At 39.2% G+C, this 27,281-nt stretch overlaps 1 protein-coding gene and 1 pseudogene across 2 annotated transcripts; both read right to left on the minus strand.

Moving 5' to 3' along the window:
• Nucleotides 1-27,281, minus strand: LOC140238798 (cation-dependent mannose-6-phosphate receptor-like). Of its 2 annotated transcripts, XM_072318695.1 has the most exons (7): nt 26,964-27,281; nt 23,385-23,554; nt 11,464-11,573; nt 7,638-7,780; nt 5,488-5,614; nt 4,090-4,211; nt 1-995 (listed from the first exon to the last, which is right to left on the minus strand). In XM_072318695.1, the coding sequence occupies exons 1-7, from the start codon at nt 27,089-27,091 to the stop codon at nt 989-991; spliced, it is 807 nt and encodes a 268-aa protein (XP_072174796.1). In that variant the 5' UTR covers nt 27,092-27,281; the 3' UTR covers nt 1-988. The 2 variants fall into 2 exon arrangements, with proteins under 2 accessions (XP_072174796.1, XP_072174797.1); XM_072318696.1 differs by lacking the exon at nt 1-995 and having other exon boundaries at nt 4,086-4,211.
• On the minus strand, nt 18,169-23,317 carry LOC140239125 (uncharacterized; annotated as a pseudogene).

Genomic DNA, 27,281 nt, shown 5'->3' on the forward strand with positions numbered 1-27,281 from the left:
TTGGATTAGCTTTGCACAGCATGGCTACAAGACACAACCCTCCATTGCAAATTGAGGTATAGTCGTAATTTATTTGCATACAAAATTCTTTCTAATATCAACACACCATCAAATGAATTACACATCGAGTACGGCACTTTAAGAAAGCTAACATCGCTGACCTCAATAGCAAAACCTCTGAGTCGCATTAAAATGCATTGAATATTTGAAGCGTGTGTTCATAAATCAGCTCAAATTATCCTACCTTTCAATAGCAAAAAGGCATTTAATGTCTTATCCTATCTTTTTCTTTAGAATATATATACATCCAATGCATTATGTTTTGTTTTGTTTTTAAATACACAGGACTACTTCATGAGTAAAACGTTTTTTCAAGACATATTCCAAATGGTCAGGAATGGTCATTCTGTGAGAGGGTCAGCAAGATTCTACCTCAGACCCCATACGAGGTCTGCTGAGAAGGTTTTTTTCAAGATTTCCTGACCAGGAGACAAAAAAAAAAGGTAACTGACCACAAGGTGCACGTCACCTGCCCTGGGGAATGCTGACCACTGGATCAGTGCCTTCACGGTATCCTATTAAACTGGCTGATTACAGACACTCTATGTAAGCTGGTAATCAAGACAAATCTTATTGTTGACTGTTGAGTCCGGAGAGAAATTCTTGCACATTTTGGAGAGTTTTATTATTGTTGGGTTATTGTCAATTCCCCATCATATCAAAACAGGAATTCTAGCATGAGCTTTCAACTGATAGTATTCTAAAAGTGGAATTTTGACCCCTTGAAAATGAGAGCAGATAATTTTCCAGTATTTTTAATGTATTACGGTAAAAACTTGTCTCCCATAGAAATGCATCGAGTACACAGAGTGAGGTCGGAGGGTGAAATCTCACAGCAGCACTATTTCGCACAATGTCACAATCACATCACCTGGCGTTGTGCACCTCACGCTTGTAATGTCCATTGCTGCATCTGGACATCAAGATTTCAATACCTGAAACACAACAGAAGCGGCTTCAAATTGGCAACGGCAGACTACTAGCTTGCATTCAGTGCAGGATTGGATGAAACCTTCAGGCTTTCATTTAATAATCAGAATACTGTATAATCATATTCTCAATGCAATATCCCAGATCCATCTCATTTCAGTGCAAAGAATCAATATGTTTTATTACAAATATTTTCATGCACATGTTTAACTCTAGAGTACGCAATGAGCTATTCCACTAACTTGTCCTTATCAAAATGGTAGGAATTCAGTTTACTTGTTGCTATGTTAGGCAACTCAGATAGGCTTTCTAATTGTCAGGTCCAACCCTTTCCAAACTGATATGAATAAAATCTGAATGAATTAAATAGTTAACTTATTTTCTGCACCATATTAACAAGAGAGAGAGAGAGAGAGAGAGTGTGCGTGTGTGTGTGTGTGTGTGTGTCATAATCTCTACACAAAGTGAGTTGCTCTTTTTTATGTACATGAGTGTGATGTGCATGTTTTCTGGTATGAATAAACAATGATTATAAACTACAATCAATTCAAGTGTATCTTTAGTTCTACATTACGGAAAAGACAGTCTCTTCCTTTTTGAATAAGAATATGAGTCAGTATTTACTTTCGCAAGGGACAGAAAATAATTTTCTGAATAATCGCTTAGTTATAACTCATGGCTTACATACATGTACATAGTACAATTAGAAGAACACATTTAGCTCCAATCCTATTCTATGTTAAATCAGAAAAATATATATATATATACAAACATAGATCAAGAAATTGGGGACGAGCAGTAGATTTAATAGAAAAATGACAAATTTGCCAGAAGATTGTATTGTAGTTCAAAATATTCACGTAAGGTTAGGGTATACAGAGCATTTTGTTGATATTTGGGTATATATCTCTCTCAGAAAATGTAATACTGTGCAGAATCTGAGCATAATTATCAGCTCTATAAACAATGTTTGTGGAATTTCAACTTTAAGGCACAGTTTATTAAAGTTTCCAGATAAATTATTCGGAGCTGTAGGATACGCAAGTCTCTACTACTGTTTAAATATGAAGCTTTAAAAAAACGACCTTAGGTTGACCATATAAATGCTTTGAAAAAGTGAAAATTATCTGTGGGAATCTAAATTTACCACAGTCAATATTTCCTACAGACAGAAATGTTAAGATCAAAATTGAGTACTAAAACACATTAATTTATTTTCATGGCGATATTTGTAGATCTCTCTATAGCACCAGCATAAAATACAAATCTTGTTCCCTGGGAGCACTTTCTCAGAAATTTGAATGTCATTATACAGTTCTGTCAGTGAAATTTGACAACCTAAGATAAGGAGTCTCCCTGATGATAAATACTGCCTGTATGACAGGTGGAAAATGGTGTTTTATTTAGAAAATATATTAATCCATTGAAGACTAATCCAAAGTATACTTTAACAGGTGTCTGCAGGATGTGTAAGAGCAAAATTGGGTTGTCCTCTGTGATTTTTGAGTGAGGGGATATTTTCACAGTATCTTCCTCGGTGGATTCTTCAAACAATTTATGAACAAACTTTCAATCACATCACATCTGCTGTTCTGCTGAAACCTCATCATCTACTAGTTATCCTACCTGCAAAAGGATGCTATGCAGCCTAATCATCAATTTGAGTGTACCTGTTTCTCATGTATTAAGTTTCTAAATTTATGAATGAACCATTCAATCATTGGATTGCACATGCAACACTGATACACAAAACACACGAACAGACAGAACAAAATGCTCACAAACAGAACTGAACGAATAACAAATATTGTCATTTATCTGCTATTGATAGCACAGGGAGTAATGATTGTAAAACTGTTTTCTCTAAAGCTCAGCACTATCCATGTGTAACAATCATATCATAATAACAATCTAATAGCTTAGATATCTATAAATTCTTCCTATCAGAATAAACAGTAAATACAAGTAGTACAGGTACTAAATAGCTTCTCCGATGATTTGTCTATCACGACAAAAATAACTAATTCTAACAATCTACATGAAATTTTCTCTATGAACATAATAAGCAGGCAAAATCAATTCCAAGTTATTTTCCGTACTAATTTAATTTCTTTGAAGTTCTCTCTACCAATAGAAAAGCTAATATTATCAATCACTTTGAAATTTTCTCCATTAAAACATGCATGTACTGCTGGACAGGGAAGCATATTATAGATACACACATCACAGCCAAGAGCAGAAACCAAAACCATTTTGCTTCCAGTACCGGGAATTACTAGACCCTTCTGATTATTTTGGTTATATTGAACATAAACAAATAAGAAAAACCAAACTTTGAAAAAAAGAATGAATACGGAGAGCACATGTACGGGGATATCCAGCATAGCAAGCAATGATTATCCATCTTCACAAGCTGCATACTATAAACTTGCTAACTTATTAACTGTGCAGAATGATACCTACAATGTTTCTATGGTATCAAAAACAGTGAAAGTGGAAAAATTGAGCAAAGAAGATGGGATTCCATTGGGATTCAAACCCTAGACCTCTGGATGCTAGCCCGGTGCTTTACCAAATGAGGTATAGAAAGCCCTAGTTCAGTGTTTGTCCCAGAAACCCTAAATTCTCTATGCTCGGATGGTCAGAAGCTACAAATATGTATACATGTATTAAAGTGTGTTGTGTGTGGAACACACGCACACACTTAAACCTGGAATAAACCTGAAGGATAATTCAATTTGGGGATAAATGCGAGGGACCACCGAAGAGGTGCAGCTTTTTACGTATGTAACAAACGCAAACAGAAGAAAACTGACCAGATAAGAATAATGATAGACAAGTAGTGATAAATAAAATCACTTCATATGCTGAGATGAATATGCTCAAAATGGCATGCATACCTTTGTATATGTCTAACATTGCTGGTTAGTAGCAGTAAAACTATTCCGTATATAACAATCAAACTTCGAGATAATCTGTGACTAACATATCTTTAAAAGCAACAATGGAAACAGACATTGTGCAAGTTATTGCTTCAAAGTACTGACAAGATGGGAGGGGGGGGGGGGGGGGTAGGAGGAGGAGGTAGTCGATGCCTACATTGGTAAGATATTCTCATCGTGCTCCTCTTCCTCGTCGAGGCCAAGTTGGTCATCGCCGAGCCCCTTGTAACTCTTCGACTCTTCCTTCTTTTGACATCTACATAAAAAGTCACAGCCATCCTGAGGAAAAAAAGAAAATGTATAATATAATATATATATATATATATATATATATATATATATATATATATATATATATATATATATACAGGTACATAATAATGTGTGGGTGTAATATTTGCAATTTATACCACTGAAAAGTTTGATACTGTAAAGTAAGAAATGTTCACAGCATGAAATTTTTGTGAATAGCCACTGGCATCCAATGCATATAGTCAGGGCTGCACACTAACCCATTTCTTCTACTGGTCCGATCTGTCCATCTGTCCAGTAGATACTCATTTTTTTCCCCCCTATTTTTCACTGATAAATTCCTGAAAGAGTTACTGGTCCGACAGTGATTTTTTACTGGTCAGGGACCGTTGGACCAGTGCCAGTGTGCAGCCTTGATGTAGTGTAGACAATGTTAATTTTGCGGCCATTTTCCCACTGTGAATTTGGGCTCTTGCAAATCAAAATGCATGTGGACATTTCTAATTTTGCAGTATATGCAGTGCTAAGAGACATTTTAACCCTAACCAGGCCAGGCTTTTTTTGGTGTTCTGTGGCCGGGGAGGGATTGATTCAACCCCCCCCCCCCCCCCCTCCCCCCGAGATCTCGGCCGTCGATTGCGCAATCGCTATGAAATTTGGCACGTGCATTACCTGTGGCATAATCTACCAAGCTATACAAAAAGATATTATAATGATAACGATTAACCATAACGATTGATTATGCTACAATGTAACATCTGCATAAAATCATATATTTTGCTCTAAATCAGAAATTAAAGCTCCTAGAATCCTAATTTTTTGTGAAAACATTCTTTGTAGCATTCCTAACAATTTACTTGAAAAAAAAATTTGGTATCAAAACCAACTTCTTATGTATTTTATTGTTTTATGAATTTATTATGTATTTCTTTGTTTTTTCGACCTATTGTTTTATCATTTTTTTCGCAATATTTATGACAGAACCAATATCAAGCATAATTATGCTAAAATTTATTAGTTTCAGCCAAGTGAAAATAATCATATCTTTATGAATAAGAAGAGAAAACTCCAGTTGCATAGACTTTATACACAAAATCACGTTTTTGAGCCATTTTCGGTCTGACAGGCATGTATAAAACGTTATGCGCAGCGGAGTATTCGCGAAAAATGTCGAGGGGGGGGGTTGATTCAACCACACACACACACACACACACACACGCGCGCGCACACACACACACACACACAAGAATCCTGTAGCTTTGGAGAAAAACATTCACGTCTGAAATAAATCTGTAAAGCTTACCGCCGTTAAGCTGCCAAAATTCACCCAGAAATGAACGTTCGGTATCTGCTCCCTGCCCTTGGCACCCAGAACGAATCTCTTGTATGCCATGCCCAGGATAAGGTAGGCCCCTGCCACACTTAGCGCCCTGTACAGAAGCAGAGATTAGGCAAAAAATGATTACATTCCACTGGCATGAACAGAAATGGATTGAAGACTGCTTTACATATTGTCCTGTCAACACACACAACGCCATTAATGATAGTCATCAAACATCCATTCCTTATTTGGTACCCATAAATATTCAAGCTCTATGCTCTTCAATGATGCATACATGTATCTTGCCCTACTGCATATAAAAAAGAAATCATCAAAATGGGTGATGTACCTGGCAACCAAATTAAGACAGTTTCATGAAAATCACCTTGAATATATAGTACATTCAGTCAAACATGCAATGGATTGGCTACATAATATCATTGGACAAATAAAAAAAACCATAGTAACATGCAGCAGGCCAAAAAGAAACTGAATAGTCACAGACTTCAAAACATTTCTACACTAAATTATTGCGATGGATTGCACTTAAAAAAACAAACTCTGGATTCTTCAAAAAAATATACATGTTATACTGTAAGAGCCACTTCACGTTGTTCTCAGTATTGACATCTGTGACTGTAGGGCAGTGTATCACAGGTAATATGTAAGATTCACTTGGATATTTCCATAAGTATGTTCTGAAAGTAAAATTAGAGACACTCATGGTAGTATTCTGGGTTAATATGCAGGGCTTGACCACAATATTTCCCATATAAGTTGGAAACTGAAACTCATTTTGTCTGAAAATAGGATCAAGAGGCCTTGTAAAATGCCCCAAATTAAGAACTGCTTGAAGGATATTAGAGCGTTTGATTTTGATACTACATGTATGTACAGGAAGTGATGAATTGTAATATTCTGAACAACTAAGACAGATACTAGGGTAACAAGTCAATATGAACATAATGTAATAAAAATATCCATTAAGCATTTCTTCTAGAATCATGAAAAGAATGTGGGATGGATGGATGAACAGACAGAGGAACAGAAAGAAGATAATGCTTCCAGAAAAAAAAAAAAAAAAGACTATAAATACTGTTGCACATGGACTTAAATATATGCATATATCTTCTCGTCTTCCAAAATTAGTAGTTAACATAAATAACGGAGTATTAACCACACTTTTTCTCCCACTGAAATGGGTCAAAATGCAGGGCACAGTCTATACAGCATTACAGCCAATACCTACTGCATGTCTGCATAATCGTGTGTAGACAATGTATGTTATCTAGAAATGTGTACAATCTACCATTCTCAGCTTGTCTGTGGATGGTTAGGATAGTTGAATGTTCAAATATATTAAATGGGTTAGTCAAATACTGGTTAGTGATTGGTTAAACAGAGTCACGTGATGGAGGTACATTCGTTATGTTCTCCCATGGGCAAACATTCTTGGTAATGTTCTCCCATGTGGGAAAACATTTCCACGTAACAAATGACAGAATGCCTACGCGTAGGATCGCGCGCACAGTGAATTTGGCACTGGCGAGCGAGTTATATGTAGTGCGTAGTGCGCGCTAGCTGCACATGCACGCTTTGCTGGTACATGGTGGCCGTGGCTGCAAAGTTCGTAGGAGCCTACAGATCTCTACGATCTTTGGTGGTTGACGTTGACGTATTTGACTAACCCATATAATATAACAGATGATGACTTTTGTTGTCGGGAACATGTACCAAACGTTACCCCTTCAGGGTTTGAAATGCTATTTCGGGAGGCTATAAGTCCCTCGACTTCGTCTCGGGACTTATAACCTCCCTTAATAGCATTTCAAACCCTTCGGGTGGAACATTCGGTATGTTCCCTCCCCCGCCAGTCATCATCTATATAATGTCATGCATTCTGCTGCATATTTCCTTCTTCTTTAATGGCATGAATATCACACATTTTCACTCCCAAACATCTTACTCAATTCAAGCAACATGTCGGCAGTATCTTCATCCATTGCAAGGTAGTATTCGGCGGGCTGTCAATCCTTTTTTTTTTCTCCCCATGGCCCCCCAAAAAAGGGGGTGAGGTTAATAAATGGGTGTGTTAATACACCATTATTTACGGTACATTCCAGCATACTCACGTTATTACGATGATGCCACCAACACCCATTCCTGACGAGGGCGCTGTTGTTGAATTTGAACACACAACAGAGCTGCCCACTTCAAAGATATAAGCACACCCCTCGTTTTTTTCATTGTTTTCCTCTATTAATGTTGCTTCCCCCTGTATATAGAGAGAAGACAGGATGAAAGTACAGTTATTTCCTGATTCACACTAGATTTGGTGTACATGTACTTAAAGGAGAGTTCCAGACTAATTCAAATTTAATATGATTTAAGAAAGATTGAAATTTTATTAGCACAACGCTAGTGATAATTGGATCAGGATTGCATAAAAATTAGGGATTTTACTAAACTGTGAAGCTTTGCTTATTTTTGCAAAACAGTTCTCTAACAGCTGATATGAATATGCACATGAGCGAGCTGATGGTGTCATCACCTCACAATTTTGTAATGATTGTGTTAAAAAAAATGACAAAATTTCAAATTTGTCTGCTGTAAAGTGTAAAACATCTAGATCATTTTATATCTTGCTGAGTAACTTAAAGAATAATGATCAGTGTGATACAGTGTACCTTGTATAGACTGACGCATAATTGTGTTTGAACAAAAAGATTGGACGTTTCAAGATTTTGTGTACTTACCTTTTGGCAAGTTCTAAGGTAATGATATCATCAACTCACTCATCTGCATATTCGTATTGACACAGAGGTTCAAGAACTGTTTTTGTGAAAATTAACAAAACTTCAAAATTTCATGACTTCCCTTGAACTTGAATCCGATATCGATCACATTCTATCTGTTGTGCTTTTTTAATAACATCTTACTCTTTCCTTTCTAGTAGACTAACTTTAAACTGGTCTGGAATTCCCTTGAAAAATCACAACTCAACATTACACATTAACCATTTTGCATCCAAAAGTTTCCTCTAGCAATGGTTTTCTGTAATGTCAGACTCCTCAGTGGATCAAAATGGAACAAATACAGTATACATCAAAATATGAAAGTTCTGCGTCGGTGTGTTTACGACTGTTTCTGTTCTTGATTATTACATACATATACACTTTTGTATTCACAGTATGACATTTTTGCGAATTAGAGCCAGCAAACTTTTTTGTGGCATGAAATTTTCACAAATTTCCATTTGCATTCGGTGCATCCAGTGTAGACAAGAACTTTCGTGTGCATTTTGATTTTGTGAAAAATAAACTGCACGCTAACATTCCTCATGTTACAGTATATTGTAGAGTGAAGTGATACAGAGGTGATGCAACGGTATATTCATCATGCAATGAAACACACTTACTTCCATATATCTCTGTGTCTACACACACACACACACAGCACAAACACATGTATAGAAAATAAATTTCCTGATGTGGGACATTTTGCACAACTACATTGTACAATGTACAAATTTGTATGTAAAGAAAACATCTACATCAATGACAAAAGGAAGCAGGGCTTTAAAGGTATTAGCCCACATTTGTAAACCTGCAGCAATTGGTCTCATAGTTAGCATGGAGTTTGGGTATGATTGCAGTAACACCTGTGCAAAATTTTGTTCCAATTAGTCCATTACTTTCATAAAAATGAATGAAAATGCACCATATGCATGCGTATAACGCTCGCTAGCTCCGGTCCACGTACGTACTACATGCATGCGATACATGTGTATGTTACATGTACGTAGCAAGCCTGCGCTCGTAATTCGATTTTGGGTCGGGTTGACCCGGTTTGAAAATTGATTTTAAAACGATGATTTTCTCTCTTTTTATCGAATGGTATAGACAAAGAGCAACAGGTGAGGTATGTTATTGTTATAACTTGTACTTGAAGTCATATTGGACCTGTTTTATGCAGTTTTGATTTTCGTGGGTTTGCAAATGTGGGCTAATACCTTTAAAATATATATATTGAAATTCTTTTAAAAAGGAAAGTGAAAAAGCACAGACTTAACACACAATGTACACTTGTGAGCACTGACAAAGTTGAGAAGGAAGGTCAGACTTGAAAGTGAGAGTGATTATTTTTAAATTCCTGTAGGCTTCAAGTATAGCAGACAAAGAAGACACCATGAGACTTCCCCATGTCATACAATTTGAGACAATTGATAGTATTCCATAATCCGACATACAGGCTCAAATGGATCAATGAATATTGGATACATACAGTTGTACTATAGGCCTACGTGTACTTTGGAAAGGGTCCGATCCATGAGGTCCAGCTAAGTTTAATACTGAGAGCATCAAATTCCTCTGACTCACATAATACAGCTACATATTATGGTTTATAAAGTGAGTGCATACATATACAATGTATGCAAATGTAAGTAGAAAATTCAATCTATTTTCATCATGTACGATGACACTGACTCCTGCACTTAGTGCAAAATCTTACAAGAAGAAATCTGAATCCGTGGTCATATCATTTTTTTACCAGAACACCTATACTGACAAATAGCTCAATGATTTAATGTAAGTGAATGTTGGACACCTTGATTGTAAAGAAAAATAATTTTACACACAAAAATCAGTCGGTCACAATGCAGATTTTCCGAGACCAATTTTACAATAGTGTCTGATACAGTGATTTCAATTTCTTTACTACTGCAGTGCTTCCTTTAGCTTCTACTGCGCTTTATTCACAAATAGAAACATCCACTAGATTGTTTTCACTGTCGACCAGAACAGATACTCTAGAAAGAGTGAGCTATAATGATGCAATCTCCTAATCCCTTGAGGGTACTGTAAGAGTTTTTATTTTTGCAAGGGTTTAATTTTCACAAATTTTGTAAATCACCATTGGGTCATGAATTTAACAACATGCTGAAGTATCTCGAAGGGGCAGGCATTAGTGCACTTAATACAATAACCATGATGTCATAACACGAAAACAACATCTCGCGCAATTGTGTGTGACTTCATCATTCGCAAAAAATAATATGTGAAAATAACAGACTGCTATTAAACTATTAAAGTCATTCAAAAGAAGAGTGACATGAATTTGGTGGATTGATATGCTTTATGGATCTAATATCTATTAGATATAAATCTATTGAAATTATTTAGTACAGTGCAGCAAAATAGCATTAAGGAGCACTTGTAGTGCAGTGGTATAGACATACAAAGTTTCTGCACACATTAAATGGTTTATTATTATCATCATTATTGTCATTATATAATTTTTTTTTAATGTTCATGTTCAGACTACCTGTTATGTGAACATAAAAGGTTGAATAGGAAATCAACACTATAATCAAATTAATGTTAGTATCAAGAGTCAATCCACATACACAATCAGACCAAAGGAAATCAATGAAGATATTGATGGTCTTAAAGGCTCATGTGTGTGGACAACCAAATTAGGAAAATGTAGACCATAAGACCATAAGACCATATTTTAATCTCTGTGGTTTGCATCCAATTTTCACTTTGAATACCGGTACTCCCTTTGTAAAACACATCTGAAAGAGTAAATTGTATGTTTCATATCAAATCATCTTCACTGGTTCTGATACCTGTAATCTAGCAGGAGCAGCGACAAAGTGGCTGCTATGGTTATCTAGTAAACCAAGGATAACAAAAAGGGTCTACGAATAAGGTTTTGGATTCACAAAGAAAACAAGAGTTGTGAGGCAATGGCATCTTCACCTCACCTAGAAAACCTGAAAAAGTATCAAGTTCAGTAACTTACTTGTGTCTGTGAACTTACAAGTGAATGTGGTAATAAACTTGTCTTAACTTTGTGGTTGTTTTTTTCATAAATTAGTTTCACTCTATGACTTAGCATTCACAAAAAGGGAGCAGAATTTCTCTTCGAACACTACATTCTCAGCCAACTTACCAAGAAATTGTTTGGGTCACACATGATAAAGATGGTGGCTCTTCTGGCTTCTTGGCCACAATGGTTGTGATATGGGTCTCCATTACGGTACTCAAGGAGCAGCCAGTTAGCTGAAAGAAACAGTACAAAACAAAAACATATCAAGATGATATTTGCCATTACAAGACTGGGTTATAGATCAGAATCCGTGCTTGGTTGAACAGGGTGACAAGCCTATCTGATTGTTTGATAATGATCTCTCCAGGGACTACAGTGTAGCAGGGTGCTACACGATGTACATAGCTTTTTTTACCACTTGCCCAGGTTGACAAGCAGATTTTCAAATCACTGCAGAATACTTGCCTGAACATTAACTTCACTTGCCCAAAGTCCAGAAATATAAGGAAACAAAAATCACTTGTAAGTCAAGGGCTTGATAAAACAATCATTTGAATGAACACCACACGTTGATTCCCACCATAAACACATTGGAGTAAATTCACATGAGTGTTGGAAAGTTGCTGAAATAAAATTAAAGCATGTTGCATCATAAAAAGTCAGTATCTATGGGCTTCTGTATGGTTGATTTGTGACCTGCTACAACAAAATGGTCCTAAAGTCGCGCACGGTCGAAGCCGTGAAAATCGAGTTTGAAGTCAGAGCATCAAAATTGGTCAAAACTTACGATTTTCTGAATTTGACATATTATTAGAGTCTGACATGTCTTCTATCATCTGTCGAAATTTTGAAGCAAAATGATGGAAGGAAAGACTAAAAAATAGCGTTTTTCTGGGCCATGTTTTTTTGGCGTTTCAACGAAGCAGAAACTGGTTCGAACATTTGGATTGAGCGCCACACATAGGCTCCGCCCCTAACAACGACCAGAGTGATCTCATTGGTCAGTTTGCTGCTTGCCGCTAATCGAAGCGTGAAGCTCGCACACTGCCCAGTCGACTGGTGCGTGCTGGCGGGGTGCGCTATGCCCAGCCACTTCTCCTGGCCTCCTGGTCACTGATTGGTCGGTGAGGAGACCGTCGACGCTGTGTTTGAATGAATAATTCGGGGATTGCTAGGGCTTACCTTCTATTGTCCAGAGGTGAATACTGACTTGCGTGTCCCTTGATCGTGATTGCGTCGCAAGGAGAACTTTTAGGGCGCTTTTCTCGAAACAGTGATTTTCCTGACGTCTCGACATGCTCTTTTTTAAACATCGATATCTCCGCAGCCGTTTATTTTTATAAGATGTGTTATATATCAATTTAACCCTAAAAAGACTGGGCTATTTTGGTAGCTTGAAAGACTGGGGGGGGCCTCAAGGGCCCCCCCCCCCAAGATCTCGGCCGTGGATCGCGCTATCGCCGCGGAACTTTGCACAATGGTAATGTGCGATGTAATCTACAAGATCGTGTTTTTAAATTTTAGAAAATAGTCTTCTTTTATTTCATTTTGATTAATTATGATAATTTATGCGAGAAATCAGAATCTTTCATCTAAATCAGTAAATAAAGCTCCAAAAGTGCTCATTTTTGGTATAATTATTCTTTGTGGCATTCTTAGCAAATGTACTTGAAAAAAAATTCGGTATCAAAATTAATTTCTTATCTATTTTATTGTTTCATGAATTTCTTATGTATTTCTTTGTTTTTTCGACCTTTTGTTTTTGTTGTTTTTTGTAACAAAATTTGTCATAGACACTTTTTGAAGCATAATACTCCTAAAACAAACTAATTTTAGCCATTGAGAGTAAAAATAAGCATATTTATATGAACCATGCGAAAAAACTCAATTTGCATTGACTTTGTACACAAAATCACATTTTTTAGCCATTTTTGGCCTCACGTGCATGTACAAAAAGTCATGTAACTTCAGAACCGTACCCCCGGGCGTCACAAATTTGGTGTCAAAATGTGCGGGAATCTCAAAAGAAAAAAGTCATGGAGCATCGCGGCGAGAGCATTGCGTGTTCCAGAGTAATCGTGCGAAATGTCGAGGGGGGGGGGCCTCCGAGGCCCCCCCCCCCCCCAGTGCAGTTAGGGTTAAAGCAGAAAGATTAGGGAATTGTGTCATGCAATTTTCAAATAATCGACCTCGCCCGACTTTAGGATCATTTTGTTGTAGCGGGTCACATTTAGTTGGTGGCTTCAAATTTTTTGCTTGCCCAATTCAGCAAGCATTTTTCTCATTGTTCCAAAACACTTTCAGATTTTCATTTTCACTTAACCCGGGCAATCAGGCCAGCGCTTAAAAAGTGTAGCACCTTGCAGCTTATAACACTTGTAAGGGTCAATCCATGTCAAATCATCCAGTGCTTGTCACCCGACCCCTCCGATTTTCTTTAAAATCGCACCAAATGTTCCCCAAAGTGTCTGACGGAAAATCCCAAAATATTTTGCCCCAAGGTCAATTGGTTGCTAAGATACAGCCTCACATAGCAACCGGTGCGCGTTCCAAAATATTAGTTAAAAGAAAATTAGGCATTTTTGATTGACTGTTTTAGCATGGATATTAATGCAAAAATGTTCATTATCTGGAAATTGAGAGAACTTTATAGTCTTTGCAAGAAAAACTTACTGTGACGCGAAATTGACTTTTCGTTAACGTGCACGAGGTCACCGAAAATGGTGTTAAATGTTAATTTTGAAAATTTTAATGCATATTTAGAGGCTAATATCTTCCACATTTCATCACCTTAAGTTCTAAAATATTATGCTGTTGAAGGCTTTGACTTGCTCAGTAATTTTGAAAAAAATCAGCGCATTCATGCGCACCGTTTTTACGGAGAGCGCCCTCAAAGTTGACAAAAATGAAAAATGTGCCAAATTCAAGGTCACGGATCACCCTTCGTCCCACCTAGGAATGGCATCAATTTTTGTGTATTGATAGACATTTACCTATATTATCTTGGGTTACCAGAGAAATTTTGCTACCGAAATGTTCAATGGCAAATTTACCCCACTGAAAATGGTCGTAAACGGCCAAATTTCCATGTAATATCACATATTGGGTTTAGAGGACATTTCAAATGTCCACACTTTCAAGATGAAAAGCACTAGCCCTGTGATATTTGCAGTAGGCATAGTCTGTTATACATATTTCAGTAATATATACCACAAAACACTTTTATTACTTAATAATGACCTTGAAATTTAATCCAAAATTTGATAAAAACAATAAATTGCTCCATTTTCCTCATTGCACTGCATATAAATACCTGTTTTGAAAGACATTTCACAGAGCAATATTTCAAGAATTATGAAAGCTGAAAGCCTACCTTATTAAGGTTCTAAAGTATTTGTGCTCTTCTTTCAGATTTAGTGTCAATTTGATCATGAATGTTTTACCCTTGACCTTGAAGCCCTTCTAAAAATAGCTGTAAATTTGTTAACTACAAATTACACACACGACAGGTGTATTATGGCATGATATACTTGTGATTCTTTCACAAACACAAAAGCTTTTTATGGTGTAAATGTATATACTGGAATTAATCTACACTCATGCTTGCAAGATATGTTACAATTAATAACTTTTTTCTGACAATGACTCTCAATTTCAATCAAAAAAGGGGACAGTAATATTTTGTGATTTTGTGTGCATTTCCTATGGAAAACAGTGCTTTGTTTGGAAACTCATAAAAACTTGACCATTTTTACTATCTATCACTTTGATTGATTAATTTCATTCTGGTTATGGTAGAAAAGTGGCCCGTGACAATTTCCAATAAAAGAAAACACAGTTATGCTTTATAAAATGAAAAACAAAGAAATACATAAGAAATTCCAAAAACAAGAAAATACATAAGAACTGACATGATTTTGAAAGTTTTCATAAGGTACAGAACAAATCCCCCGAAAAAGAAGACTCTCAGTCCTTTTAATGTGCGTTTCACAGGCTAGAATAAGAATCTATATTATGTTGGGTGCAACGTCCATATTATCAACTATTATTCAGTACATAATACAGGTCTTTATGGAGAGGAATAGGCATTTCTCATGATTTTGAAGGTCATAAATTGAGGGTCATTGTCAGAACAAAGTTATTAATTGTAACATATCTTGCAAGCACGAGTGTAGATTAATTCCAGTATATACATTTACACCATAAAAAGCTTTTGTGTTTGTGAAAGAATCACAAGTATATCATGCCATAATACACCTGTCGTGTGTGTAATTTGTAGTTAACAAATTTACAGCTATTTTTAGAAGGGCTTCAAGGTCAAGGGTAAAACATTCATGATCAAATTGACACTAAATCTGAAAGAAGAGCACAAATACTTTAGAACCTTAATAAGGTAGGCTTTCAGCTTTCATAATTCTTGAAATATTGCTCTGTGAAATGTCTTTCAAAACAGGTATTTATATGCAGTGCAATGAGAAAAATGGAGCAATTTATTGTTTTTATCAAATTTTGGATTAAATTTCAAGGTCATTATTAAGTAATAAAAGTGTTTTGTGGTATATATTACTGAAATATGTATAACAGACTATGCCTACTGCAAATATCACAGGGCTAGTGCTTTTCATCTTGAAAGTGTGGACATTTGAAATGTCCTCTAAACCCAATATGTGATATTACATGGAAATTTGGCCGTTTACGACCATTTTCAGTGGGGTAAATTTGCCATTGAACATTTCGGTAGCAAAATTTCTTTGGTAACCCAAGATAATATAGGTAAATGTCTATCAATACACAAAAATTGATGCCATTCCTAGGTGGGACGAAGGGTGATCCGTGACCTTGAATTTGGCACATTTTTCATTTTTGTCAACTTTGAGGGCGCTCTCCGTAAAAACGGTGCGCATGAATGCGCTGATTTTTTTCAAAATTACTGAGCAAGTCAAAGCCTTCAACAGCATAATATTTTAGAACTTAAGGTGATGAAATGTGGAAGATATTAGCCTCTAAATATGCATTAAAATTTTCAAAATTAACATTTAACACCATTTTCGGTGACCTCGTGCACGTTAACGAAAAGTCAATTTCGCGTCACAGTAAGTTTTTCTTGCAAAGACTATAAAGTTCTCTCAATTTCCAGATAATGAACATTTTTGCATTAATATCCATGCTAAAACAGTCAATCAAAAATGCCTAATTTTCTTTTAACTAATATTTTGGAATGCGCACCGGTTGCTATGTGAGGCTGTATCTTAGCAACCAATTGACCTTGGGGCAAAATATTTTGGGATTTTCCGTCAGACACTTTGGGGAACATTTGGTGCGATTTTAAAGAAAATTGGAGGGGGTCGGGTGACAACTTTTCTGAAAATTGGATGATTTGACGTGGATTGACCCGTAAGACTTTAGAGCTGTCGTGGTTCAGTTGATAAGACCATGGACAGTCAATCACAAGGTTCCATGTCCATATCCTCTGGGTCCAGTGCCTGGGCCCCTAAGCAAAACACTTGATAATCCCATTTTGGAGGGGACCATTACATTTGTGAGTCCTGTGGTGGCTTGCTAGAAACAAGCATTCAGATCAATTCAACAGCCAATATTAAAATCAGAAGTCAGTTCCATGAAGTGATTGCTAAAATACGGCAATAGATGTGCTGCAGAGTAACTATGAAAGCATGGTGTTGCTATGGTAACTACAACTGTACATCAACCACCATCATTTCATCCATGCTGATGAAGTGTTTGCCTTGGGTTGCAAAAATTGAATTTCAACAACTGAATGACAATTTACCACATGCTGTAAAGGCAACTAATTTAGACTATAAACATCCATGTTTTTGCATGATTAATAGAAAGATTAAATGAGAACTTACCTGTTTGAAATTTGATCTTTATTTTACGAGGGAGTTGTAGGAAGAGAATACATTGAGAGACCCGCTTTGCGCACGCGCAGTCATATTTCGAAGCATCAAATGTGGCTGCTGGATATTTGAAAGATTATGGAGAACTTAGCTTCACGTTTGAAACTTTGGGAGGGAGAGGAGGGAATGTATTCTCTTCCTACAACTCCCTCGTAAAATAAAGATCAAATTTCAAACAGGTAAGTTCTCATTTAATCTTTCTATTTTACTTCTGGAGTCTCCGAAAGAGACTACATTGAGATTTTGAAGCTCAGTAGCCATATTTGTAAGAAATATAACAGAAATGACTATGAATTGTCATTTACCAAAACGGTAAATTGTTTACCTTGTCTGGTCATTTCTTTAGTAGAGCAGTTGTGAGACACTTGCTCCCATCATCGAGCAAGGGTTTTCTGTAGAACTTTCTGAAAGTCTTTTCATTCGTCCAGCCTGCCTTCTCAAGGATAAACGAAACTGGCAAGTCTGCTCTGTGTGCAGCTGACGTCGCAGCTGCTCTTGTTGAGTGAGCCTTATATTTTGAAGTGTCGATTCCTGCCGCTGTCATAACATCTTTGATCCACCTGGAGATGGTTTGTGACGTAACTTTCGCATGGGGTCTGCGAAAACTAATAAAGAGCCGACGCTCTTGGCCTCGAATTTCCTCAGTCCTCCGTATGTAGGCTTTGATGTAGTTGACAACGCACAATCAACGATCTGGAGGGTAGGCTCTCATGCTCAGTGTGTAGCCAGCGTTTCCCGGCCTATTTTGTTTCAGTAGCTCGCTGAAATGAAATGTAACTGATGATCCCTTGAGTATCATGTTGTCCAAATTCAGGAGCTGCAACGACTGTGCTCTCTGTGTTGAGGTGAGAGCCATGAGCATGCATAGTTTTTTGGTGAGATCTCGTAGGCTCAGTGCATTTGCCGGTGACAGCTTTCTGAGATAGCAAAACACAATATTTACATCCCAAGTATCTACATAGCGAGGTCTTGGGGTTCGGAGATGGAAAACTCCCTTCATAAATCTTGATATCAAAATGTTGTTCCCAACTGTAGAGGCACCATCCTCAAGAACTAGGAATGATGCGAGCGCACTTCTTGCTGTGTTGAGTGCATTGTATCCAAGACCTCCTACATGAAAAAGCTCACTAAGAAATTCTAAAACAAACTGAACACTAGAGTGAAGATGGCTTTTCTTCTTACTCTTGCAAAAGTCTTTCCACTTCTTTATGTACACACAATATTGCTTCTGGGTAGAGGCTCTCCAAGAAGCGGCCAAAATGTCCACAATTTCCTTCTTTAGTCCTGTCCTTTCGAAGGGCTGCCGCATAACCTGCAACAGAGAAGATCAATTCGATCATACAAGGGATGTGGTTCATGCGTTACAGGTTGCGTTAATAGGTTCCTACTCCTTGTAATTAGCACTGCTTCACCCTTTAACATCCTTTTCAGCTTAGGAAACCATGCCTGTGTGGGCCAATTTGGCACTACCATTATGCCTTCAGCTCTATCTGTCCTAATTTTTTGAAGACATCTTGGGATGAGACAGAATGGGGGAAAGGCATAGAATTTGAATTCTCCCCAATCCAACGTAAATGCATCTACGGCTTCTGCATTTGGATCTGGCAACCAAGTGACATATCTCTCTAGTTGGTTGTTTAGTCTGGACGCAAAGAGATCAATGTCTGGAAGCCCAAAAACTGAAACTAGTTTGTTAAAGGCTTGCTTGTTAAGCATCCATTCATTTCGGTCACTGAACTTTCTAGACCTGCTGTCTGCCTCAGTGTTCTCACTCCCTGGAAGGTGTGCTGCAGTAACCCAAATATTACGTTCCATGCACCACCTCCAGATGTCTCTAGCTGCACTGTCACAGTCCTTGGACTTAATACCCCCCATGTTATTCAAATAAGCAACTGCTGTTGTGTTGTCTGACCTAAGGAGGACATGAACATCATGTAACGAAGAGCAAAAGGACTTCAGTCCAAAACCGGCTGCCAATGTTTCCAGGTAATTGATATCATTCTTTCTAGCTCTTTCCATTTCGAGATCATTCCATCTGCCTCCTGTTTCAATGGACAGATTTGTGGCTCCCCAACCAAGCCCACTAGCGTCTGTACGCAGCTCAAGTGTAGGTCTGTTACGCTTAATAGGTGCACACTCCTCAAAGACATGATTAATCCACCATTTGAGCTCTTCTTTCCCTTCTAATGACAGCTTCATAGGTCTGTCAAAATGGCCTTTGTTAGCTTTAAGGGCAGCAATTTTGTCACGTTCTAGGCATCTGTAGAAAAGAGGGCCATGTTGGACTCCAGGGAAAGTAGCTATTATCTTCCCGATAACATGAGACACCTGCCTGATTGTGGGTCTAGTATTGTCAAGCAAGTCTGAACAGACCGTGATAATGTCCTGCATTTTCTCTTCTGGCAAGGAGATAGTCATATCACCAGTGTGCAGCTTAAACCCTAGGAATGTGAGCTCTTGTTGGGGTTCTAGCATAGATTTCTCCTCGTGGACTACGAAACCTAGCTCAGACAGGAGATTTGTGGTTGCACGTACAGCCTCCTTTGTTTGTTCTATTGACTCTCCGATAATGAGAGTATCATCGAGGTAGCCTAATACTATATGCCCCATTTCTCTCAGTGTAGCGAAAACAGGTTTCAAGAGCTTGGTGAAAAGTCTGGGCGCTGTACTGAGCCCATTTGGTAGGACTTTGAACCTGTAAAATTTCCCTTGCCATGGAAATTTCAAGAATTTTCTGTGTTCAGTGTCAATTGGAATGGAGTAGTAAGCATCTCGGAGGTCGACTGAGGCTAGGAAATCTCCTGGGGAGATTAAAAGGGCAGCTGTATGAATGTTATCCATTTTGAAGTGTTGTACGCTCACACACTTGTTCAAATCTGTCAAATCAAGTATTAGTCGAACACCCCCATTTTTCTTGGGTCGTGTGAAAATGTTTGAGAGAAATTCTCCTTCTTCATGACCACATTCTTCGATAACATTCTTAGTCAGTAAGCTTGCGATCTCTCTGTCAATACAAGCTGAATTGTGCTGGTTTGGTTTGTATTGAATGAAGGGCTTATCCCTCCTAGGGGGCATACATGCTTCTTCAAACTCAATTTTGTAATCCCTGATTGCTGCCAAAATAAATGGATCAGCTGTGATTTGGCACCATCGCCTGTAAAAAAGCCTCACTCGACCTCCGACTGCCACTGGAGTTTTCTTTGGAATACATTGCACACACGTACAAATACATTGGGGAATGCAGGTATGATCATGATGTGAATCGAAACTACCTACCTCTTTGGGTATGCTGGTAGTTATTTCTTGCGCTGCATTGGAGGCCTGTGCTGTGGAGCCTGTTGTGGGGGGCGGCTCGCTGTGCGGGGTGGTGGCTGCTTGCTGTGAACCCACTGTTGGCGCTGACCTAAAAAAGGCCTGCTACTACCGCCGGCTGTTGGTCTGTGTGTTGAGGCAGCTGAACTTGCAGTCCACCCAGCACTTCTGTATTGTCGCTTGGAGAAAGCTGCTCCCCTGTACGGGTGGTACGTGCTAGACTGTGGCCGCGAAATTGGGTTTCTCATCACCCCTGATGCAGCTTTCTGCTCCTCTTTGAGATCTTTCATTCTCTTTCCCAATTCATCCCCGAATAGGAATTTAGTGACGGGAGTGGAAGGTTTGCAAAGATGAGAGTAAGTGGCTGCCATGTCCGGCTTGATAAGTTCTTTCCTCAACGAATTGAGTTCAAAATTGGCATTGCACAGCAACGCCAATGCGTCCTGCTGTGTGTCGGTCAGCTGAGGTGATGGGAAGGACTGTATTAGCGCGCTCAGGCCCTTCGTCAGCGACTACTGCACACGCTGTAACTTGGCATCTCTACTGCGTGTGTGTTGCGGTAGGTTATCCCAGATCGGGCCGTTCACCTTTGGTGTAGCGAGGTAAACACAGTTGCTCGGGGCTGGATACTTAGATGCCGTCTCTTCCAACACTTTTTCTTCTAGAGGGTGGCTTATGAGGTAAGTAGTAGAGCTGGCTAAGTCCTCGTCTACCGGTAGCCCTGTATCACCCGGCTTGGCAAATTTTGCTGCGAGAACGGGAATTTCTTGCACGTCTGCCGCGTCTGACGCAAATTCGCCTTCTTCTCTGTTGGCTTCGCCCGTGTCACGCACGTGCGGCTCCCCGCACTGTTGAAAATCAGTTTCCATAGGAACTGCACACTGTCCGGCGCTGTGCGCCTCATCGTACGCCACAAAATGGCGCGATGCCGGTTTCGGCGGCGTGGAGTTTACACTGGGCAGCGCGCCGACCACTTTACTCAGAAGACTTTCCAGTCTCGATAGTCTGTCCTCGACATCCGAGGATTTTTCGGCCGTCTTTGGGCCCTGCTTCGCTTGCGGCACTTTACCCGCCATGTTAGTACCGGAAACCGTGACCGACTTAACTAGTTTCTTTTTCGGCTTGACTTGTTTGTCTGTCGGAGGGGAACGTTCTTCGCAAACAACGTTGATGTTTCCCACTGCGCCGGGCTTAGCCGGATGATGCAGCTGTTCTTGGGGCTGTTGTGCCCACAGATATAAATAGGTAGATTGATCAAGCCCATTCACAACCCACGCGTAGCTTTATAGCCAGTTGCGCGCACATTACATGCCGCCATTTTGATTAGTCCTTTGTTACGTCACGGCTTGCGATGAACAGGGGGAGGTAAAAAAGAAGAAAAAAAAAAGTCAGCGTAGGCCTGCGCTATGCTGCAACTCTTCAAACCCTGTTCTGCGCACGCTAGCCGTGACGTAACAAAAGACTAACCAAAATGGCGGAGATCGCGTGCGCTGGCTATGCTTTCAGACCCCACTTGATCATTCTACCTATATAGTTCTGTGGTTGTGCCTCCATCACCGTAGCCACCTCGTGACTTTCGTGGAATGAGGCCGCTAGAAAAGGCTGTGCTTGCCGCCTTGCTAAGCACCGAAAAATCGTTGTACGATATAGGAAGATTGCGGAATCTAAATTCCACTAACTGCTGGTTTCTAGAACCGTTAGTACCGCGAAATGCAATAAAAGATCAGAATTTTCGACTGCGATAAGGGAACTACGTTCGAATACTCGTGCGTAGAAAAGCGATATGACTGCGCATGCGCAAAGCGGGTCTCTCAATGTAGTCTCTTTCGGAGACTCCAGAAGTAAAATTTTTCATGCCTAGTGGCATCGAAAATATATATTTGCTGGTTCTTGAATTCATGCTGCACAATTGTCAACCCACTCAAAAATGTGCAGACAAAATTGTGAAGACATTTTCACAAGTTTTCAAATTTGTGCTATCAAAAAGTAGTGTGAAATGCTCAAAAATTAATGCAAAAAAAGAATAATTTGTGTTTAAAGTACAGTTGTCATCGATGGTTAATTTGCACTTTTTTCCTGAACGTGTGTTTAAAGTACAGTTGTCATCGATGGTTAATTTGCACTTTTTTTCTGCTTGCCAAGGTAACTCCAATCTGAGTAATAAGGGCTGCTCTGTTTAAATGAAAAGGAACACTTTTCATTTCTCCAGATACCCCTGGTCCAATGTGTGCAAAGTGAATATACATGTACCACACCTATCTTAACTATCCTCTCTTAACCTTGTAGAAAGGGAAAAATAAAACAATATTAAGCCACCAGCACAGAATTCAGTCAATTACTTCCAGTAAGGGTTGCAAGTGGCTCTGAAGGACACAAGCAAAATACACACAAGAGTCCTGCATTTCTCTGATATTGCATCTAAACTGATACACATTTTCCATCATTTCAGTTTACCAATATTTCAGAAATTGAAAACATGGTGGGAAAAAAGGGAGCTGTGTGGTTCTGCACATATTGCATTATCTCTAGGCTGACTACTGCCCTTGACATTGCCAAACGCTCTCATCCATTCTGTCAGTGTGTTCAAATCATCATGACCCAGTGTGTGAGCTTCTGAACAGGGATGCTTCTCAGAAAATGTGTCTAAGATCGCATGCTACCTTAAATAGCATTCAACGCACTCTTCATCGTAATAAGATAATGACTCCTGACATTTTTACAGATGATCCATCACCAGTGTCTGGCATGTCTGCCAGTACACCAACAAAACAAATTGAGAGAAAAATCAGTACAGCTTTTTCATAGTATACTCACTTCCGGCCATAATGTTTGTAGCTGTGATACGACCGATGACATCGATGTGTCTGTCGGGATTGTAAAGGTCAAACTGTTCCACTCCGGCATCTACAGCCTGCCCCTTCTCCACCGGCTGGCAGAAGCTGATGTGGTATGTGTAGTTCTTGCTAACATCTGTTACACTTTTGCTGAAAAAAAATTACAAATAGTTTATATGCAAAAACAGATGAAAGACATATTTTCGTTTTTGTGTTTTTTTTGTTACTGTCAAATAGAGAAAAATCATATATTTTCAATTACACTGCATTTGTTACATTAACAAGGAACATTTGCGAAGAAATCATCAGGTATATTTTAATTATGTTTTCGGGCGAGACTTCCATATGTAGTCACCCCCCCCCCCCCCCGATACCCCACCAACTGCCAAATGTCTGTGAGTGCATGCAACCGTGCATTAACAAGTATAGGGTAATTGTAGAATGGTATGGTAAGATAAGTGGTGGGGGGGGGGCATAACAGATTCTTTCCATTATTATAAATTTTGGTGTCTGTAAATAGGGAATTGTCAATTGATTTTGCTTTGCTTTGGGCCTCCTAGTGTCATCAGTAAAATTCACACACTTTGATGTTTTTTCCTCCTCTTCTGATGATGACTGATGTGAATGTTGTACAACAAAATATATTCCACTGAGCTCTGCCTGCTGTTTCACTCATTATCAATAACACAATTCCAGGAATCAACACTGAAATTGCACTCTAAAATCTAATTGACATGAATTTCTGTGGCCTTCTTCTTCTTCTTCTTCTTCTTGTGAAGTACAGTCCACCTTCTGGTGTATCACCAGAAGAGATCATAGAGATCACAAATCATCACTGTGGCGCCTCCCATTGACGCACATAAAGTGTAGTTCATCCTAGTATAGCTTCTTGCGATCTTGGAGCTGCAAGAGGGATTACAGTACTTATCATACTATCAAGTATCAAGTATTACGTACTCATTATATTGCTCTGCTTCAACTTCAATTTTATTCAACAACAAACCAAACATCATTTCAAAGATACACTAACATGAATCACATCACACTATGTACAACCAGGGAGGTGGAAGAAAGATGGAGATGGCACTCTGAGAGCTTCCCTCAGAAAAAAATCAAGTGGTCTTACACCGATTAACTTCTTGAAATCCAACCCTCATTCTGTGATAAATATGTCAAAATCTGGCCTTATCGGTCCACCCATCACCCTCCGGCGCACTAGAGTGACGCAACATGATCTCCTTTCCAGGCCTTCCATAAACACACGCTCGTAAAAATCGGGCTTTGAAGCGATGCGTGGCACCGACAATATGACGTCATATTCAAAATTTTGGCAGTCTATTACATTCAGTGAAAGACGTCCCCCTTCGAAAGCTACAACTTATGGCTAAAGAATTGGGTAGCGTAGTATGTCTATACCTTTCGCTGGTTCAGCAGACTGTGCTGAGGAGATTGCCGTTTGAACCAGCGAAATCGGTACACAAACAACGGAGTTACTGAGCAGTAAGTTTTGTGCGCTAGAGATGTCATCATATTGTTTCTGTGTCGATTATGAGAAATCCCGCACATTTCCGCAATTTTTTTATAGTTAGAGAGGTAGGGCTGACCTTGATCTTCAAAATGATATAAGTTACATGAGCGTGTTCGGGCGTGTTTTCAAACAGTTCGAGTGTAAAAGTAGTGCTTCATAGAGACCGAAGCGGTTTTTTTTTTTTCGTCTGCACCCGAGCGAGCTGGGGCTTTTCAGCGTACTCGTCGGGTTGTTGTAGGGCCGCCGCGTAGGCGTCGGGACAGCGTTCGTTGCCGTTGTTTCGGTGAATTTGAGTTACTAGTAAATACATATTGGAATGGAAAGTTGAGTGTTAAAAAGTGTAAATTAGACATATCAGCCTTGATTATAATAATTTTCCGTAGAGAATTAAAGATGATATCTATAAAAGCCTAGATGTATGATGCTGTAAGTATATTTTAGGGGGAAAAACAGAGCTTAGTATACAGTGTTTCGCCTCACTCTCCCTCGATCATTCATCGGTAAATACCGGTAATCGGCTTGACTCTACCCCATGCTAACGTTACAAAAAATTGAATTAAAAAGTAGCAGAGTACACCTCTGGAGCTAGTAGAATCTAACGTTTAACAGTGGTTAGATTCTAGTTTGTGAAATACTAGAGTCTACTAGCCAGGACTAACGTTAGGTATGCTTTTGCTAGGCAGTGTACCTGAGGTGACGCTGCGCTATTAAACAGTGTCCTGAGCCTTGCCCTTGCCTTGGCCTCCAATTTCCAAGCCAAGGCCCAACTAACTTTCTGAGTTTCAGTTTCAATTGCAAATCAAATTTCGTTAAGTTGCTGTGTCAATGTGATTTTGAATTTGCTAAAAGCAATTCCTCCTCAACAAACTCGTCTCCGTCAAAATCACGATCGCCAGAACCACCACCACTGCTTACACCACTGCTTTACAGAATACACTCTAGAGTTCTGTGCTTACACCGTAGGACGCCATTTTATTCCCCGACCACAATGCATTTCGCGTCGTGATTTCCGCCACAAGATTTACGACTTGCAGTGCGCCGAGCGTGAGTAATGGGATTACGGGAGGGGGAAAAAAACGCTGTCGGGGCCACGCATGACTTCAAAGGAAACTCAGAAGAGCACACTCCATCTTTCTTCCACCTCCCTGGTACAACAGTACACTTGTACATAGATACAAAAATCCAAGGAGTGAAGCATTGAATGGTACAAGGGTCCCTTCTCAAGAAGCATGGTATGGCTGTAAGTGGGGCTCCATACAAAGTTGGACTCAGTGCAGTGGCACAATGGGCAACAGTTGATGCAGTCTAGATTTCTATGTCTTTAAAGTGACAAGGAGATCAAACCCAAGTTTATGATCAATCGGATTAGTCGCAGAGCTGCAGAGATCACCGACAGCAGATATGCCATGCAATGTCACTCAAGTAAATAAAGTAAATATGAATCAAAGTTAGATTTATTCAGACAAACCCAAGGGTATGGCTATATGAGTATTGATAGTATCATAATGAATGATTAGCGATGAATGGTGGATGGCATGCAGATGGAATTAATAACTAGGGTTGACTTCATAAATCATGAAAAATGAAGACCATAAACACACAAATATTTACACACACACACACACACACACACACACAGTGTCACATCCACACAACACAGAACTGTCACAAGACTACACTACAGCTGGTACTGCCATGCCTACTGAGTACTGGTACGTGGTAGTACTGGCAGCCACTGGCCAATATTTTATTCTTCATCATCCATTCAAGTGTTTACATGTACATTGTATTGTAAACACTGCTACAATTGTACTGTGTGGTAGGGCCGACGACGCGTAAAATTTACGTGTGCACGTGTGCTAGACACTTTACTACTGCAGTAGTAAAGTGTCTGGTAGTGGTAAAATTTACTGCATGCATGCTGCTGCTGGCTCTAGTGTTAAGTGTTCGAATAGTCACACATAACCAAACGTATGGGACTGCACATACGACCCGTCGACCCTGGAGCGCGAGCGCTGGTGTTTCACTTACGTTTGTCCTTTCAGAGGTTCGAGGAGGGAAAGATATTGCGTTTCTGATGGACTGGTCACTGTACAGTCAGACAGGACAGAATGAAGGGAAGCAAACAGGAACAAAGCCGTGGTGATGAGATGTAACATCTTGAGTTGTTCGCTACACGGTACACACTTGCCGAAGATGATGAGTTGCTGGGTGTCGCTATCGATCGGCTCGGGCCGGTAAATGGTGCGTGTGGGATGCGGATCTACGGTGTCGATGTCTAGCGCTAGTTGGCGACGTGTTCACTCGTACTCACGCACGGTTCACTTCCCCGTTCATTGTCACGTGGTA

This window comes from Diadema setosum, chromosome 15, assembly GCF_964275005.1.
Source record: "Diadema setosum chromosome 15, eeDiaSeto1, whole genome shotgun sequence".
Lineage (NCBI taxonomy): Eukaryota > Metazoa > Echinodermata > Echinoidea > Diadematoida > Diadematidae > Diadema > Diadema setosum.